The 15,554-nt window shown below is 42.0% G+C and overlaps 2 protein-coding genes across 6 annotated transcripts in view; one reads left to right on the top strand and one right to left on the bottom strand.

Annotated features, from left to right (window-relative positions):
- The window catches only part of SLC25A53 (solute carrier family 25 member 53), a 38,543-nt gene that overhangs the window by 13,094 nt on the left and 9,895 nt on the right, over positions 1 to 15,554 (top strand). Inside the window, exon 3 of one of the 4 annotated variants that reach the window (XR_010379391.1) lies at positions 8,133 to 8,485. The exons of 1 other annotated variant lie outside the window; for it this stretch is intronic. The gene's annotated coding sequence lies outside the window, so the exon portion shown is untranslated. 2 more of the 4 variants (XR_010379390.1, XR_010379393.1) reach the window with 2 other exon arrangements.
- On the bottom strand, positions 12,237 to 15,470 carry ZCCHC18 (zinc finger CCHC-type containing 18). Of its 2 annotated transcripts, XM_064482844.1 has the most exons (4): positions 15,241 to 15,470; positions 14,840 to 14,891; positions 14,556 to 14,651; positions 12,237 to 14,101 (listed from the first exon to the last, which is right to left on the bottom strand). In XM_064482844.1, the coding sequence occupies exon 4, from the start codon at positions 13,972 to 13,974 to the stop codon at positions 12,772 to 12,774; it is 1,203 nt and encodes a 400-aa protein (XP_064338914.1). In that variant the 5' UTR covers positions 13,975 to 14,101; positions 14,556 to 14,651; positions 14,840 to 14,891; positions 15,241 to 15,470; the 3' UTR covers positions 12,237 to 12,771. The 2 variants fall into 2 exon arrangements, with proteins under 2 accessions (XP_064338914.1, XP_031302245.2); XM_031446385.2 differs by lacking the exon at positions 14,556 to 14,651.

The raw sequence follows: 15,554 nt of genomic DNA, 5'->3' as shown, positions 1-15,554 counted from the left end.
CAGACCGAGAAGTGACTAGAATTCACATCCTTGTTTCTGTTTTTCCTCTGTTGACTAAGAGCTTATTCTGTACCAAGAACGTCGGGAACAGGGATAGGTGTCAGGCTTGAAGATTGTGATAAAGATTTGGAAAAGCTGTTGTGAGAAATAAGAGCAGAAAGTAACTAAAGTTTTGTGGGAGGATTTCCAGGCAGTATTAGATTGAAAGCCACAAAAAAATGAGATTGCACTGATTATTATACCTGTGATATTTTTTATCAGCTCTTAGAAGCCATGACATAAGATAGAAAAAAAGTCCTTGCATGGATTCAAAGCTGATGTCTTCAGGGCAAAGTTTGATGAGAATATTGGTCAGAGAGTTTGAAGTGATTGATTATAAGATGTAGAATAAATAAGCAAGGAAATGGGAAGCCATGCTTGGAGAAAAATGGAGGGATCGAGGAGGTCTTTATAAGGTTGAAGAGTAAGTGCAATGGGAATAGGAGTGAGAATGAGCTGGAGAGACAGAAATAGACTAAAATTCATTGTTTCAAGGATAATGAATTCTAGGTGACCATAAAGTTTAGGGTATGACCATGGAGGAAGATCATTGGAGACAAGATGATCAAGGGAATGAGAGGCCTGGATGTTGTATGAGTAAAAATGTGGACCTTGAAATCACTTAAGATAATGGAAAAACAGGCTTAGAAAAGAAATTAATTGAGATGCCATATCCCTTAATGAATGTAAGGGAGTGAACAGAGTTCAGAAGCTGACAAAGCAAAAAGGCTGTGATGTGTCTTACAGAGAAAATGCATGCATTAGATAAGCTTCATTCAGGTACGAGTTACAGTGATACTAGCTGTGAGTTCAATTTATTAATTTAACAATAGGGTGCATCTAGCAAAGGGAAGAGGAAACTTACTGATCTATAGGTGACACCACTCCAGAAATTGCTAAACTAACATCTGTTGTGTGTGATGAAGCTATGGGAAAGATGGAAAAGTAGCTAAATTTGTGGATTCAGAGGATGACAACCAAATTTTATAAAGCCCGGTAGACAACATTGTTGTGAGGCTGCGAGCCAAGGAAATTCAGTCATGTTACCCAGAGTCAGGAAAATGTTAGACCCTTCTCGCTAGTGTTTTAATATAAAGAAATATTGCATATAATTATTTTAAGTAATATAAAATAAGATGTCTTTAAACAGAAATACAAGTGAAACAAGTTATATGTTGATTGGTTGATGAGACGGTGACCAGGACTTGCAGGAACCTCACCCTGTATATCCATTAGAAGCAATGACTCAGCATTTGCTAATTCAGCGCTCGAGATAATTTTATTGAACATAACTACCATATATAGTGAGAATTGACGTTTGTGTGTATGTGTGTGTGTGTGTGTTTTGGAGTATTTTAATACAAATTTCAGTCATCTGAACATTTCCTTTGTAAATATTAAGTATGTTTCTCCAGTATGTTGGTTCTCCAAGTGTGGTCTGGGGACCTTGGGGGCGCCTGACACCTGAGTTCAAAGTGTCTGGGAAATCCTCCTTTTTCCCACTACATACCTCCATAAGATTGGATTTCTTTATATACTTCAACCAAAATAACTACAACTATATCACAGTGCTGAAACAAATATAAGAATCTAGCTGTCTTTTATGAAAGCAGACATGAAAGAGATTTTCAAAAATAGAAAGCATTAAAAAAATTTTTTTGTTTTGAAAATATAGTTATTTTAATAAAATATGTTCTTTATGTTAACATGTAATGGGTTTATTGTTATTTTTAATGAATTAATAAATATTTTTAGGTATTTTCAGTTCTGATTTTGAATATAGTAAATATTGATAGATCTGTAACCTACATAAGCAGAAGCTCTTTAGGGTCAAAGAAATAGTAGTAATATGTTTTTACTATGCGCATGTAATTTTATTTTAAGCTATATTGTAAGAAAGCTGTCAGAATTTAAAAAGAAGCACTAGTGCTAGCAATAGTCCTTTGAGCACATGTTTGTGAAACTTGCCAAAAGGAGGAGGAATTTTTAAACGACTCCAGCTATGCATGAAAAGGAACTAACACAGAATGATTCTCGTAACTAAATTCACCAAGGCTACTTTTTGAAACTCTGGAATCCCACAGTAGCTTTTCAAAAAAAACCCTTTTTGGTCTCACAGGGTGTTGCGAAAGTGCTGCTTAGAGGCCCACTTGCCTGTCACCAGGCTTACTCCAATGGTGATATCTTACATAATTGTAGTAAAATATCAAGTCCAGGAAGTTGGTATTGGTATAATATTGTTAACTAGACTACAGAGCTTATTCAGTTGTCATCACTTTTTACATGCATTCATTTTCATGTGTGTAGCTCTATACAGTGTTATCCCATGTATGGATTTGTGTAACCACCACCACCACCGTCAAGATAAAAACTGTTCATTATCTCAAAAGTGCTCTCCCTTGTGCTACCCCTTTATGTTTTCAGCCCCTTGCTTCATTCTGTCCTTATACCCTGGCAATGATTAATCTCTTCTTAGTCTCTCTAGTTTTGACATTTTAAGAATGTTATGTAAATAGAACCCTATAATATGTAACCTTTTGGGATTGGCTTTTTTTTTTTTTTTTTTTTTACTAAATGAAATGCCTTTGAGGTCTAGCCTAGCTGCTGTGTGTATCAATAGTTTGTTCCTATTTATTGCTGAGTAGTATTCCACTGGATGGATGTACCAGAATTTGTTTATTCAATCACTAATTGAAGGACATTTGGATTATTTCCTGCTTTGCCATTATGAATTAAGCTGCTGTGACTATTCATGTACAGGTTGTTGTGTGAACACGTTTTCATTTCTCTGGGATAAATGCCCAAAGGTGTACTTGTAGGGTCATATGATAAATGTCTGTTTTGTTTTATAAGAAACTACCAGAATGATTTCCAGAGCCTTATTGTTTTACATTCCCAGCAACATTGTATGAAACGTCCTATTTTCCACATCTTTGCCAACATTTGGTATTGCTATTTTATATTTACCCATTCTAATGGGTGTATAAGGGTAGCTTACTGTGGTTTTAATTTTCATTCCCCTAATGGCTAATGACGTTGAATATCTTTTCATGTGTTACTTTGCCATCTGTGTATCTTCTTTGGTGAGATTCTGTTCATGTCTTTTGCTCATTCTCTAATTGGATCATTTGTTTTTTACTGTTGAGGTCATCTGAGAATTCTTTATACATTCTAGATACCAATCCTTTGTTGGATATGTGGTTTGCACATATTATCTCCCAGTCTGTAGCTTGTCTTTTCATCTTCTTACAGCACAAGAATTTTTAATTTTGGTCAAGTCCGATTAATAATGTTTTTTTCTTTTATGGATGTCATTTTTTTTGGTGTCTAGTCTGAGAAATTTCAACAAGATTGAGGTCCCAAAGATTTTTCTCTTATGTTTTCTGCTGAAAGTTTCATAGTTTTACATTTTATACGTAAGACCATGATTCATTTTCAGTTAATTTTTGTATCTGGTTTGAGGTTCAAGTTGAAGTTCATTTTTTTTACCTGTAGATGTTCAATTGTTCAAGCACCATTTTTTGAAAAAGCTGTTCTTCTATTGAATTTTTTACACCTTTGTCAAAAATCAGTTGGGTGTATTTGTGTTGGTCTATTTCTGGGTTCTTTATTTGGTTTCCACTGATCTGTGTCTCTCATTCCTCTAATAACACACTTTCTCAATTTACTGTAGCTATATAATATGTCTGATGAATAAAGTGATTCTCCCCAGTTTATTCTTCATTTTCAAAATTGTTTTAGCTATCATAGTTACTTTGCTTTTCCTTACAAATTTTAAAATAAGCTTGTATGTATCTGAAAATTCTTGCTGGGATTGTGATACTAATTGTTTTAAACCTAGAGATCACTGTGGGGAGAATTGACATCTTTACTATTTTGAGGCTTCCAGTCAGTGAACACTGCATGTCTCTCCATTCTTTTAGATCTTTGCTTGCTTGCTTTCGTCAGTTTGACAGGAAGAGGTACACCTACGAAGGGAGAGGACTGGTAGAATTTCAGTGGCTTTATCTTGCTCTGTGAACTCCGAAGCCTTAATTGCCTCCTTTGTGGTGACAGCTCTCTCATAAGTTCATTGTGAAGATTTAAGGAGACACTACAGATCTGAGTCCTGCCTCTGACATGTTTGTTTTCCTCCTTATTTTTCCTCTTTTTAGTTTTTGGGCTTCTTAAGTCCTATCTGTGAACCCACATGCAAAATAATGTAACTGACTTCCATGGGGTTGTTGCGAGGAAATGATGTGAGAGAATTCAAGTGAAGCTCCAAGGAGGCTGCCTGGCACAGAGGAGGGGCATGATAAGCAGTGGCTGTATCAGTATCACTATATGAATGTATGGAGGTAAAACTGTAATTTCTTCCTTTCACTGAGAGAAACTGGTGATAGAAATCAGGGATCTAGTCCAAAGACCTGCCAGCACAAGGCAGGTAGCAGGATCTTGCTGAAGGTTCGGGAGAGTGGAGGAAGTTCATCCCCACACAGCAGACAACGTGAAAGAGAACCTCAGAGCCAAGTGCCTGCTATGACCCAGCTTTTATAGAAAAAGAACTGGAACATATATGTTTGTGTAAAAGCAGATCTGGAAGAACATATACCAGTCTGGACTGTGGGGAGATGGGGTAACTTTCACTTTTGCTTTTACTTTGTTCCTTTCTGTGTTTGAAAACTGTTTCATTTTAATTGAGCATATACTACACTAAACAATGTTAAAATGATTTTTAAAAGGCCAATCAATAAAAAAATAACCAATCAGTAAATTACACTAAAAAATCTCAAGGCAGTTTCACTCAAACTTCTCTTCCATTCAGCCTCCTGCCTGGCCCTTAGGCTCCCTCATCTCCTTAGCTTAGCAGCTCCCATCCTCCAGAGTTCCTTCTGCAGTTATCCTTGTACAGAGAAGTTTTGCTGCTATCTTCCTGTAGACCCAGGCCATCTCATCCAAGTCCAGAGAGCCTCACTCACCTCCCTAAGCACACAAGCATAAAGCATTCTCGCAGGTGTGTTCCTAAGCAAAGACAGTTCCTGTTCTGAGAAGAATTATTTGATTAGCTCTGAAAGGATTTTTATTCTCTCCGCCTTTGCATGGGTAAAGTAACCTAAGGCTATGGAGTTTAATGGAATTCCCTGTGAAGAGGCTGAGGGAGGGCTTAGGTAATCCACCTACAAACCTGTTTGGAAAATTTGGAAAGAAGCATTTGATGCAGTTATGACGGCATTCTGTGGCATGGCAGTTAAAATGCACCAGGCCCTCTTAGAAAATTCCCAGATGTGCACACATTTCATTCTCACCACAACCCTATGAGGGACTTCCTGTTATGACTCCAGTTTACCAAGGAGGAAGCTGAAGCACAGTGAAGTTCACTACCATGCATAAGTTGTAAGGGAAGGAGCCAGGGTTTCAAGAATGCCCAAATCATGTCCCTCCTCTCTTTATCCAACTGCCCAACCCCTCCGTAGGCAACCTGCTTGGCTGCTTTTATACAAAATGCAGTATTGGAATCAGGAGATCACTGCTTTAAGAGCTCAGTCAGTGCTAACTCCCAAAAGCCAGAGTGAAGAACCTGGTTTATTTGGTACAGTGTAGCAAAATGTCCAGCTTGAAACTAAATTTCTGATTACCTTCTTCATCCATATGTTATTAAGGGTAGTTATGTCCTTATAAAAGGAAGATTTAGGGTAGCTAAACAAAGAAGGGGGTGATGTAGTCTCATTCCACAAAATGCAAGTGAGATCAACCTTTTTTCAGTGGAGTACTTCAAGACGTGGTATTTAGCAAGTGTCAAGGTATAGTGATTGGGACTGTAGAGCTAGAAGTTTACAGAAGCCTGTGACCATCTTGAGGCTAAATTCTGCCCTTGGTCTTCAGCCAGTGAAGTGCCTGCATCTGCTGGAAGTGGATAAGAAAACATGTAGAACTGAATGATGATGAAAAATCTGATTTTCAGCCAAGCTTGTGGAATACACCACAAACAGTACTAGAAAGCAAATTTAAAGGCAAAGTGTGTATATTTAAAGTGAAAGACTGGAAATAAGTGCAGCGAATGTCCAATATAATTTAGGTAAGGTAGAAGGGAGGATCCAATAAAGATAAGAGTAGAAATCATTGAAGTAGAAAACAAATAGAAAAGTCAGAGAAACCAAAAGTAAATTTGTCCAAAAGACTAGTAAATGAACCTCTGGAAAAACTGACTCAGAATAAAGAGAAATGCACAAACAAGAATAAAAAGAATGTATTCTAAATGCCACTGAATTATACACTTGAAGTGGTAAATTTTATGTTCTATGAATTCTTCCCCAATAAAAAAATATTTGGAATGGAAAAGGGGAGAGTAACTATGGATAGGATACAGATGAATCATATCATTTGATATGATGTTTAGTAATTGCTTTAAAATATGCCATTAAAAATTATAGGGAATTACAGATGAAGATATGCAAATATTAATTCTTGAAGCTGGCTGATGGGAACACGAGGGTTCACTATACCATTCTCTATCCCTTTGTATGTGTTTGAAAAGTTCCATTAAAAAAGTTAAAATGCAACTCCCTAAATCATTTGAAAATGTGGGTAATTTGGTGATTTCTTAGAGTTGAATAAATATGGCATATTAAAGTCTATAGTAGCTCTAATTTAAAAGAGCATTACAGGCACGTGAAGAAATGAGGAAGGACCCTGAATGTGAGCCAGTGCTACCAAAGTAGGTCATAGAATGGGCCACCTATCCCCCCTGCTCCTGTGGAACATAGTCCTTCATTCAGCAGCTCTGCTTCTAGGAATTTCTCCTCTGGAAGTATTGGTCACATGTGCAAACCACAAGCATGTAGACCCCAGACTGGTTGGAACCAGAAGTTTAATGATTAAACTCCCCTAAACATCATGCTGTTACCTCACCACCAACCAGTCAAAAGAAAGTCCGTGAGCTGCAGCCCTCACCTGAAATGTCTTTAAACCCTGAAAGCCACTGGGGAGTTTGGGTCTTTTGAGCGTGAGCTGCCCAGTCTCCTTGCCTGGTGCCCTGCAATAAACACTGTACTTTCCTTCACGACAGCCCAGTGTCAGGAGATTGACTTTTCTGTGCAGAGGGCAAGCAGACTCGAGTTCCATTTGGTATCAGTAGTTCTATTTATATAACGTTTGAAAACAGAACAACAGTGTTGGGGATTCATATTTGAGTGGCAACGCTCTAAAGAAAAGCAAGAAAGTAATAGCTATAACTATCATGAGAGTGGTTTCCTTTAGGGAAGAGGAGAGAGGCTGTGATTGCACAGGGGCTCACAGGGATTTCAGGAGTTCTGGCCTTGCTCTCTTTCTTGATCTTTGTAGTAGTTTGCTTTTATAACAATTTTTTTCTCTTTCTTCTCTTTTTAAAAATTTTTTCTTTTTAAAAATATTTCTAGATTAAAAAATTTTTTAATTGAAGTATAGTCAATTACAATATGCCCATTTCTGGTGTACAGCATAATGTCTCATATGTAGAGTCATGCATATATATATATATATATATATACACATATATACATACATTCATTTTCATATTCTATTTTATTAAAGGTAATTACAAGGTATTGAATCTAGTTCCCTGTGCTACACAGAAGAAACTTGTTTTTTTAATCTATTTTTATATATAGTGGTTAACCTTTATAATAATTTGTTAGGCTGTATACTTATATTTTATGCATTTTCTGTTATTTCGCCCTCAGTAAGAATGTTTTAGAACCTGAAGATAATATTAGGATTATCTCAGGTTTAACTGTGATAATGAAATGAAACCATGTTGAGCTCTTAGAATATGCCTGGTACTTTGAAAGACCTTAATAAATGTTAGCTATCTACAATAAAAGTTTGCTGTTATGTTTTTCATATTTGTTGCCTATATTTCTCAGCTTGTTGTTTGTCTTTTATTTCTGTTAATGCTGTCTTTTGAGTTATTGGTCTTGAAGGAGGATTAATAAAATGGCCTCCCTTCGGCTAATGGATTGCTTATTATGTTTGCCCTTAAAACAGTCAGCTGACCTGACTGACCAGTTGCTACTCACAGTTCCAGGCCCATTGTTAAAACTAAAGCTATTGATCTTACTGTTTATACTTTATTCCAGGAATCGAAAGCTATAATCATGCTTGGTCTCTGAGTCGATTTCCAGGGAGAAGGTCACAGAACTGTAACCTTACAAAGTAGGCTAAATACCAAAAAGACCACACCTTGAGTGCTTACAGGATAAAGAAAAAGTGACAACAGCTAGCCTCTATAGAATTGGTCGCCTGGAGGCATCATGATGCCAGTCTAAGTCTTCTGATGAGAAAATGATTCTGTTGATTGTTATCGATGTTTTATTGTTTGAGCTGTGGCTGTATAACCACCCTGCCCCATCCCCAAGGTGGGGTCACGGTTTTGAAGGCACTAGCCTGCTGTGAGTCCCCTTTGCCCAGCAAAGTAATAAAGCTGCCTCTTTTTTTCTAAGCTCCAAGACCCCATCTCTGAGTTATTTGGCTCGTCAGGGAAGGGGGCCAATCTTTCGGCAACAGCCTTTGCTTTATAATTTCTTTCATCATTCTTAACCATAGAAAGTCTTCTCCAGTACAGAGATTTAATAAATATTTTATTTTCTTTGCAGTTTCAAAAGGAGTTGCTTTTGATCATTTGATTCTTTTTCTTCATTTCATAACAACATATTTAAAAATTAGTACACACTTGGATAGGATAAAATCTACATTTATTTCTCAAATTGACCTGGAATTCATATGTAATGTCATGGGAGAAAATAAACTGATCTTTTCTCCAATCAGGTAATGAAGTCCCCCCTAGCACCACTATTTAACAATTCATCTCTTCCCCACTGAATTCTGCTGCTTTCTCCTTTTGCATATGTTAAATTCACAAGCATTTGCACCTAAAGCATAGAAATGGAATGTGATAATGCAGCTGAAGGAGGGGGAGGGGATGGTTGCCAGGCAGCTGCAACCTGGAGGGACAGAAAATGTGGAAAAGCCTTTTTTCTGTCAAAGAAGTGTTCCTTAAAGATTCCATCCTTGTGTATGACACACAAGGTGCCTGCACTTCTGACCCTCAGCTAATCACTTCATGTGCGGAGACGTCAGTCTCCTCACGCGACACGTGCGGATAGCTACAGCACCTGCGTCACAGGGTGCGGGGCACAAGAGCTAACTGCAGTAAGGAGCACAAGCTTTGGAGTCAGTCGGCCAGGTGTCTCATCCCTGGCTCCACCACTAACTAGCTTCATGACCCTATGTCGTTTCCTAACTTTCCAGCCTGTTTCCTCATCTGAATATGTGACAATTAATAGTAATGAAATTAATATTAATAGTAAATTAGAAATAGAAAGAGTAATAGCTATCCTCTGAGGTTGCTTCTGGGAATTAAAGAGCTATACTGCACTTTAAGGGCTTACTTAGCATGAGGGTGCCTGACGCATAATAAGCTTTCAATGAATCACATTTGTGGTGATTTTAATCTTTCTATCACTATTATGATGGAACAATGAGGAAGAGAAAAAAATTCAGGAAAGGAGACTAAGAACTAGGCACCAAAAAGATCTCAGAGGGGGAAACTAAGAGACAGGGGTGTCATGGAAACCAAGGGAAGATCGTATCTAGAAGGAGGGAGATAATGCAAAGGAAGGTCATTCAAAGGCTAGTTTCTCCTGCAAAAGACCCATTTCATCTCTTAGCGACTAATGAGACTGGAGACAGAGAGGAAGGAAGAAAACCCATCACCTTCAATAAAGGCTATTAGATGCAAAAGTATCTAAAAGCATTCTTTCGGCTATTTCCCTCAGTCTGATCTGAATTCCCAGGTCTCCCGCGTCTTCCAAATAGGGAAAATATGTATTTCCTGAATAAGGGAAAAGCCAGTCTCACACAAACTAAAATAAATTATCAGGTTCGCGTCATTTTGGTGAAATAAAAATCTAGACAATTTCAAGTTTATACAACAGAGCTGAGGCTGGGGAGGGAAGAAAAAGGGATGAATTATGGGTTTTCAAAGCAGTGGTCTGTGAACCCCCAAGCTAACTCCAGTGAAAAGGAGGGTGGTGTATTTAAGAGAAAAATTGAGAAAAGGAGAGCAGAAAGAGGAATGATATTCTTTGGAGTTTTTTGAGGGGGAGGTAATTATATATATATATATATATATATATAATGGAGGTACTGCGGATTGAACCCGGGACCTCGTGCACACTAAGCACATGCTCTACCATTGAGCTATACTCTCCCCCCCCCCAGGGATGATATTCTAAGATATTAATAACAAGAATGATAATCTAAGATAATGAATGATCCCCTCCAAGTGTAGATTTAGAGAAGGGTATAGTGGACTAAAGTATTATAAACCTACAAGAGTCAGGGAATGGGGGGCCTGAGTGGAGCTACCTCCTCCCTGGAGGGGAGGGATCCCCTGTGACTCTGGAGAGATAGAGGTGGCTGCCAGGGGCCAGAAAGTGCCCCAGAGGGATGCCAGGAGTGGGCCTCACGAGCCTTTGCTCCTGGCCAGCTCTCAGCTGAAGGGTCCAAGGCAGAGGAGCCCTCCCAGCCGCCTTCTGGCCCTGAGGGTTAAGGAGGTGAGATTAAAAGCACCCGTGGACTGCTGGGGGTCGAGGAGGAGTGACGGCAGAGCACAGGAGGCTGAGCCTCCACCCCCTCCACCTGCAGACACTGTGGCTGGAGGGCGTGCATGGGTTGTAAGGTCAGACTGTGAAGTCACGGATGGAGCAGGAGCAGGAGGCCAGGGAGGAGCTGATGGGGGTGATTCTGGAAGGAGAAGCAAGTCAAGGCAGGTTCTGGGTGTGGCAGCCCAGGGAAGGCTGCAGTGGGCTTCTTGCAGTGCCTGGCTTCTACCCCTCCCTCAGTGCCTCAGCCTGGAGGGCGGGGGACCCCGGTGTCCCTGTTGTCGCTACTGAACAGGCCATCAACTGCTCCCATAATTAGAGCCCCAACCGCCCTCTCCCCTCGGGACCACACAGCGCAGGGTTCTGTGTGAAACCTCTGGGTCTGTGAATCCTACCAGGCTTCCTGCAAATCTAGCTGAGTCCCCTGCCCGGTCGTCGTGCCCTCCCCCGCCACCCACACACAGAGAAAGCTCTGTGCTTTCTCTCCTCCACACACCATCTCCCATGCAGCACACCCTGTCCTCTCACCCCTATTCCCTTCCTGACAAACTCCCTCAGGTCTTCATTCATTTCACTCCACACACAGACATAAATGAAATCATTCCCCTACCAACCTTGTCCTGCTCACAAGGACAGGAACTTCTTTACCCACCAGGAACATGGGACCCTCAAAGACTGAGGTCACAAGTCAGTCATTTTTTTTTAATCACCCTCCAATCTGAAGCCATGAGATGTAGCAGGAGCAGATGTCCAGGAAGGTCCTTCTGTGTTTTCTCTCCCCTATTAATACCCTCAGTTCTAAAAGGGTATGTGGATGGGGTGGGGGGTATAGCTCAGTGATAGAGCATGTGCTTGGCATGCACAAGGTCCTGGGTTCAATCCCCAGTACATCTGCTAAGGGAAAAATTAAAGGGGTATGTGACTTTCTAATTTCCTTGTGTTTTCACACACCCTGGCGTCTGGATTGCTTCTCATCTTTCGTTGGCAAGTCCCATTTCTTGGATCACGGAAAGTTAGCTGGGAGTCCTTGGGCTTCTGATGTCCTCTAGCATGTAGCTAGGGTGAGGTTTGCATTGTGCTGCTCCCCCTGATACTGAACTCTCATGAATAGCTCCTTTCTCTGTAATTGGAAAGGAGGCAGAGGGTAGAATCAACCCAAGGGACAGTCTTGTTCGACAGTCTTGTTCAGGTGTTGTCCAGAAGGAGCAGTAGCAGCAATCTAAGGAATATACCCAGGCAAGGGAGAGCCTTCGCTTCCTAAAGTGAACAGAATGGAGCCCTTGAAATACCCATATCCCATTTTTGCCCCACCCCTGTCCTCATCATCAGAGTTCTCAAGATGCATTAGGGAAGAAAGCATTGTTAACTAGTGGGGCAGATTTGACTCTGTGACATAGGAGACAGATCAGTTGTGATAAGGGACTCTGGGAGATAGTCAACTTATTTCAGCTTCCATTTTCCTCATCTGTAAATGAGGTTGATAAAAACTCCACTTCACAGTACGACCCCCCATTTATAGCTTCTATATTTAGTTTTCCAATTATTTTCCTTCTATACTCCTAAAAGTATTATCACACACAGAGACATTAAACTTGATGCTTACATATATTAATTGACATAGGAATCCACAACATATATTATTTGGTGAAAATATACACAGTATAGAACAGCACTTATATTTGATCACTTTTATCTATACATATATCTTTCTGGGTACACAAGAAGAGGGAAATATTTAGGACATTCATCCAAGGACTGACTGGTTATACAAGGGTGGACAGTTTCAGGTAATGTGTACTTTAGTTTTTGTTTTTTCCTTCACTTTTTGAAGGTTTAACAATGAGTTATACTCCTTCCATAAAAAGAATAAAGTCATCAAGGAAATAGACACAGACACATCAAGAGAATAGACACTTAGGCAGATGGAGGAGGGAGCAGGGACAGAGGTCAGGCCATTCTTTCCACTTTGCTGGTATACATAACCTCTTCTCCAAAGAAAGCCACTTTGTGGATAAATTCATGCAAAGCCTCCCCCACCACCCCACCACCCCTGTTTTCCCTATCACCAGTCTCTGAATACAGTTATGGGTTTACTTAGGGCTGGTCTAGCACCTTACTTTGGCTCAGAGAGGTCATTGTGTCTGCCAGGAACCTTTTTTAACCTCTCCTCTTCAGTATGGGTCAGCTCCTGCAGGGTAATGATTAGATTCTCAAACCCCTGGGCCCTGCTGCTCTCATCACAAGTTTCCTTTGAATGGCCCTCTTCACCACAATATGAACAGTGGATTGCATATTTTCTCTTTCTGGCTCTCCGTATATCCCCAGGACTATCATTCTTATACCCAGAACCACCGCTGATAGGAGATTGAGCCCGGGAACTGTTTGGGGAATCAATGACCAGTACGTGATCCTGAGGTCTGGCCCTGACTCTAAGGGGAGGGTCACCAATGGATGTCAGTAGAGGGTTCTGAGAGTCCACCAGGATCACATCCTCATCTGAGTCATTGAGGGTATCATCTATCTCTATCACGTTGCAATCAGCACTGCTGATGGCTTTTGGCTGGGGGTCCTGAAATGCTACAGGGCTTGCTGTCCTCTCCATGATTAGCTCAGATCTTTTGGGCCGCTTCCGTTTCATAAAAGTGTCATCCCAATCCTCTTCCTCCCTTATCATCTTGATTAACTCCAGGAAATTGGGAAGATGCTCTGGATCATCTGCATAAATCCTGAGAAAATTCTTCAGCCTAAAGCGCAGGTCCGCATTCAGTTCAGCCCCTAAAAGAAGCTGGTGCAAGCAAGTCTGGTTTGCATCTTTCTGAGCTATGATCCCTGCCTGAATAGCATTCTGGAGCTGCATCTCTAAACGGATCACATAAAGAGAGGCTTTCTCCCCTTGTGCCTGCAAAGTGTTAAAAAATTTCCCATGGGCAGTGACACTGCTTTTAGACTCCCCAAACACCAATTTCATGGCGCGCAAGAAATCTGCCACACTTAGGTTGGGGTTGGCCGCCTGCAGCAAACGCATGACCTCTCGCGCGGGGCCCCTCAGAGTTTTCAGCAAGCGCTTGAGCTTTTCCTTCTCAGACATATTCCAATCTGGCAGGATCCCACTGACTTGGATCAGCCAGTTTTCAAAGGTGTCTTCCCCTTGGGCTGGCACCACCCTTCCGGAGAAAAACTTCACGTTTCTTTCGGCCATATTGACCCTTAAAGGACCAAGACTCCTCCCCAGGGACCTCAACATGGAATGGGCCCAAGGTGGCAAGGATGTGTTCTGCCACCGGCTATTACCCACACGTGCAATGATGCTAGCCATGACAGACGATGATGATCGTCTATCTGAATATAACAAAATGCTCAGGCTTTTTAGAAAAGTCTAATCTGCAGGCGAAACCCCCAAAGCAACGTTCCCGAGCTCTGCCTTTCTTGTATCTCAATAGGAACTGCAAAGAAAAGAAAAGAATAAGTCAATAAGATAGTTGACTGCAGGGAATCAGTCTGCGGTCGTTTTCTTTATCTTCCCGAACACCCGGCAGTACATTTTCCATTTGCCCACTGCAGGAAACTGGCATTGAAAATACCTTACAGGAAACTGGCAATTATAACCTTCAGGAGCTAGTGGGTGTCCCATGCAAGCAGGGAGCTTGTCGGAGCTACAACCATTCCCTCCCACCTGTTACTTAGGTGGCAACTGTTAGAATTCTAGGTGAAATTGTCAGTGTGTGGAGCCGATATTGAGCTTTCAAAATAGACTGCAACGGTCTAAGTCTCACAAATTTGGGGTAGTAAATAAGATCTCCATTAAACTCATGGTCTCAGGTCTCAACCACAACCCCTTCTCAAAGCTTCCGCCGTTATTTCTCAGATTCTTGTATGAGTTTGGAAATAAGTGCGCGCCTTTATTTCCCGTTCAGCCTCCGCAACAGGTGCTTCGGTGAGAGAGCTTGCTCCGGGGCTAAGTCGACCTGTCCACGCGGGTTGCAGATCCCGGTCCTCAGGGCCATCGCGGAGGGCAGGGCATGGAAGGGAAGGGTCAGAAGCAGCCTCATCCCTCATCCCGCTCCCTCACCCCCTCCTCCGCCGTAGCCTGATGGAAAATTCCTCTCCCACGTTGTGAATACAAGCCAAAGCGACGCCCCCGTTACATCCCCCGCCCTCAGCCCGGGAAATCGTTGGCCTACCAGCTCCGCAATCAGCCGTACAGAATTCAAGTTCAAATTCGGCTTTGATGGCCTGCCGTGGAGAAAGGGAATGGGAGTTGGACACGTAGACCCACATATTCCTCACCAGGAAGAGACCAGGAGATGCAAAGGGGGTTCAAGGCAGACAGATTGCGATTCTACCCCACCACAAGCCCCTTGCCACCACCATCCCTGAAACGTCCCCCTCTCAATCCAGGCAAATCCTACCCTTTAGGCAGCATCCCATGGAACCCCACCTCCTCCCTCAGCTCAGCAGGGCCAACAAGAGTGCTCCTTTCCCTGCCTGTCAGTTCTCGATTCCCCAAGTGGGGAGCCACCCAGTCCTGGTGGGACTTCCTCCTCCTCTCTCCACGCCAGGCAATGGCTCCCCCTTTCTTTACCTGTGCTCCGCTGGTGGACAGCGGATGCTCTGGCGTGGACAGCTGTGGATGCCGCCTCGCCGCCTCAGAGGCTCTGTAGGGAGAAAGGATGACGCCTCCTAGGCCGCTAAGAGACCCGGAGCAGCCAGACCGAGATGCTTCGAAGGATTGCCCAGTAAGGGATAGCAGAGTCGAGGCAGCCCGGTTCCCACGGCAGCAGCGGCCGCCCCCGCCCACCCGCTGGCCCTCCCAGCAGCCGCCGCTTCTTTTAGCCTCTGCCCATTGAGACAAAAGAGCATGATGAGCGGGGCGGCACGGCCAATCAGCGGGGCGCG

Source organism: Camelus dromedarius, chromosome X (assembly GCF_036321535.1).
Source record: "Camelus dromedarius isolate mCamDro1 chromosome X, mCamDro1.pat, whole genome shotgun sequence".
In the NCBI taxonomy this organism is placed as follows: Eukaryota; Metazoa; Chordata; class Mammalia; order Artiodactyla; family Camelidae; genus Camelus; species Camelus dromedarius.
Note: the sequence above shows the minus strand (reverse complement) of the source record. Positions and strands in the feature narration are given on the sequence as shown.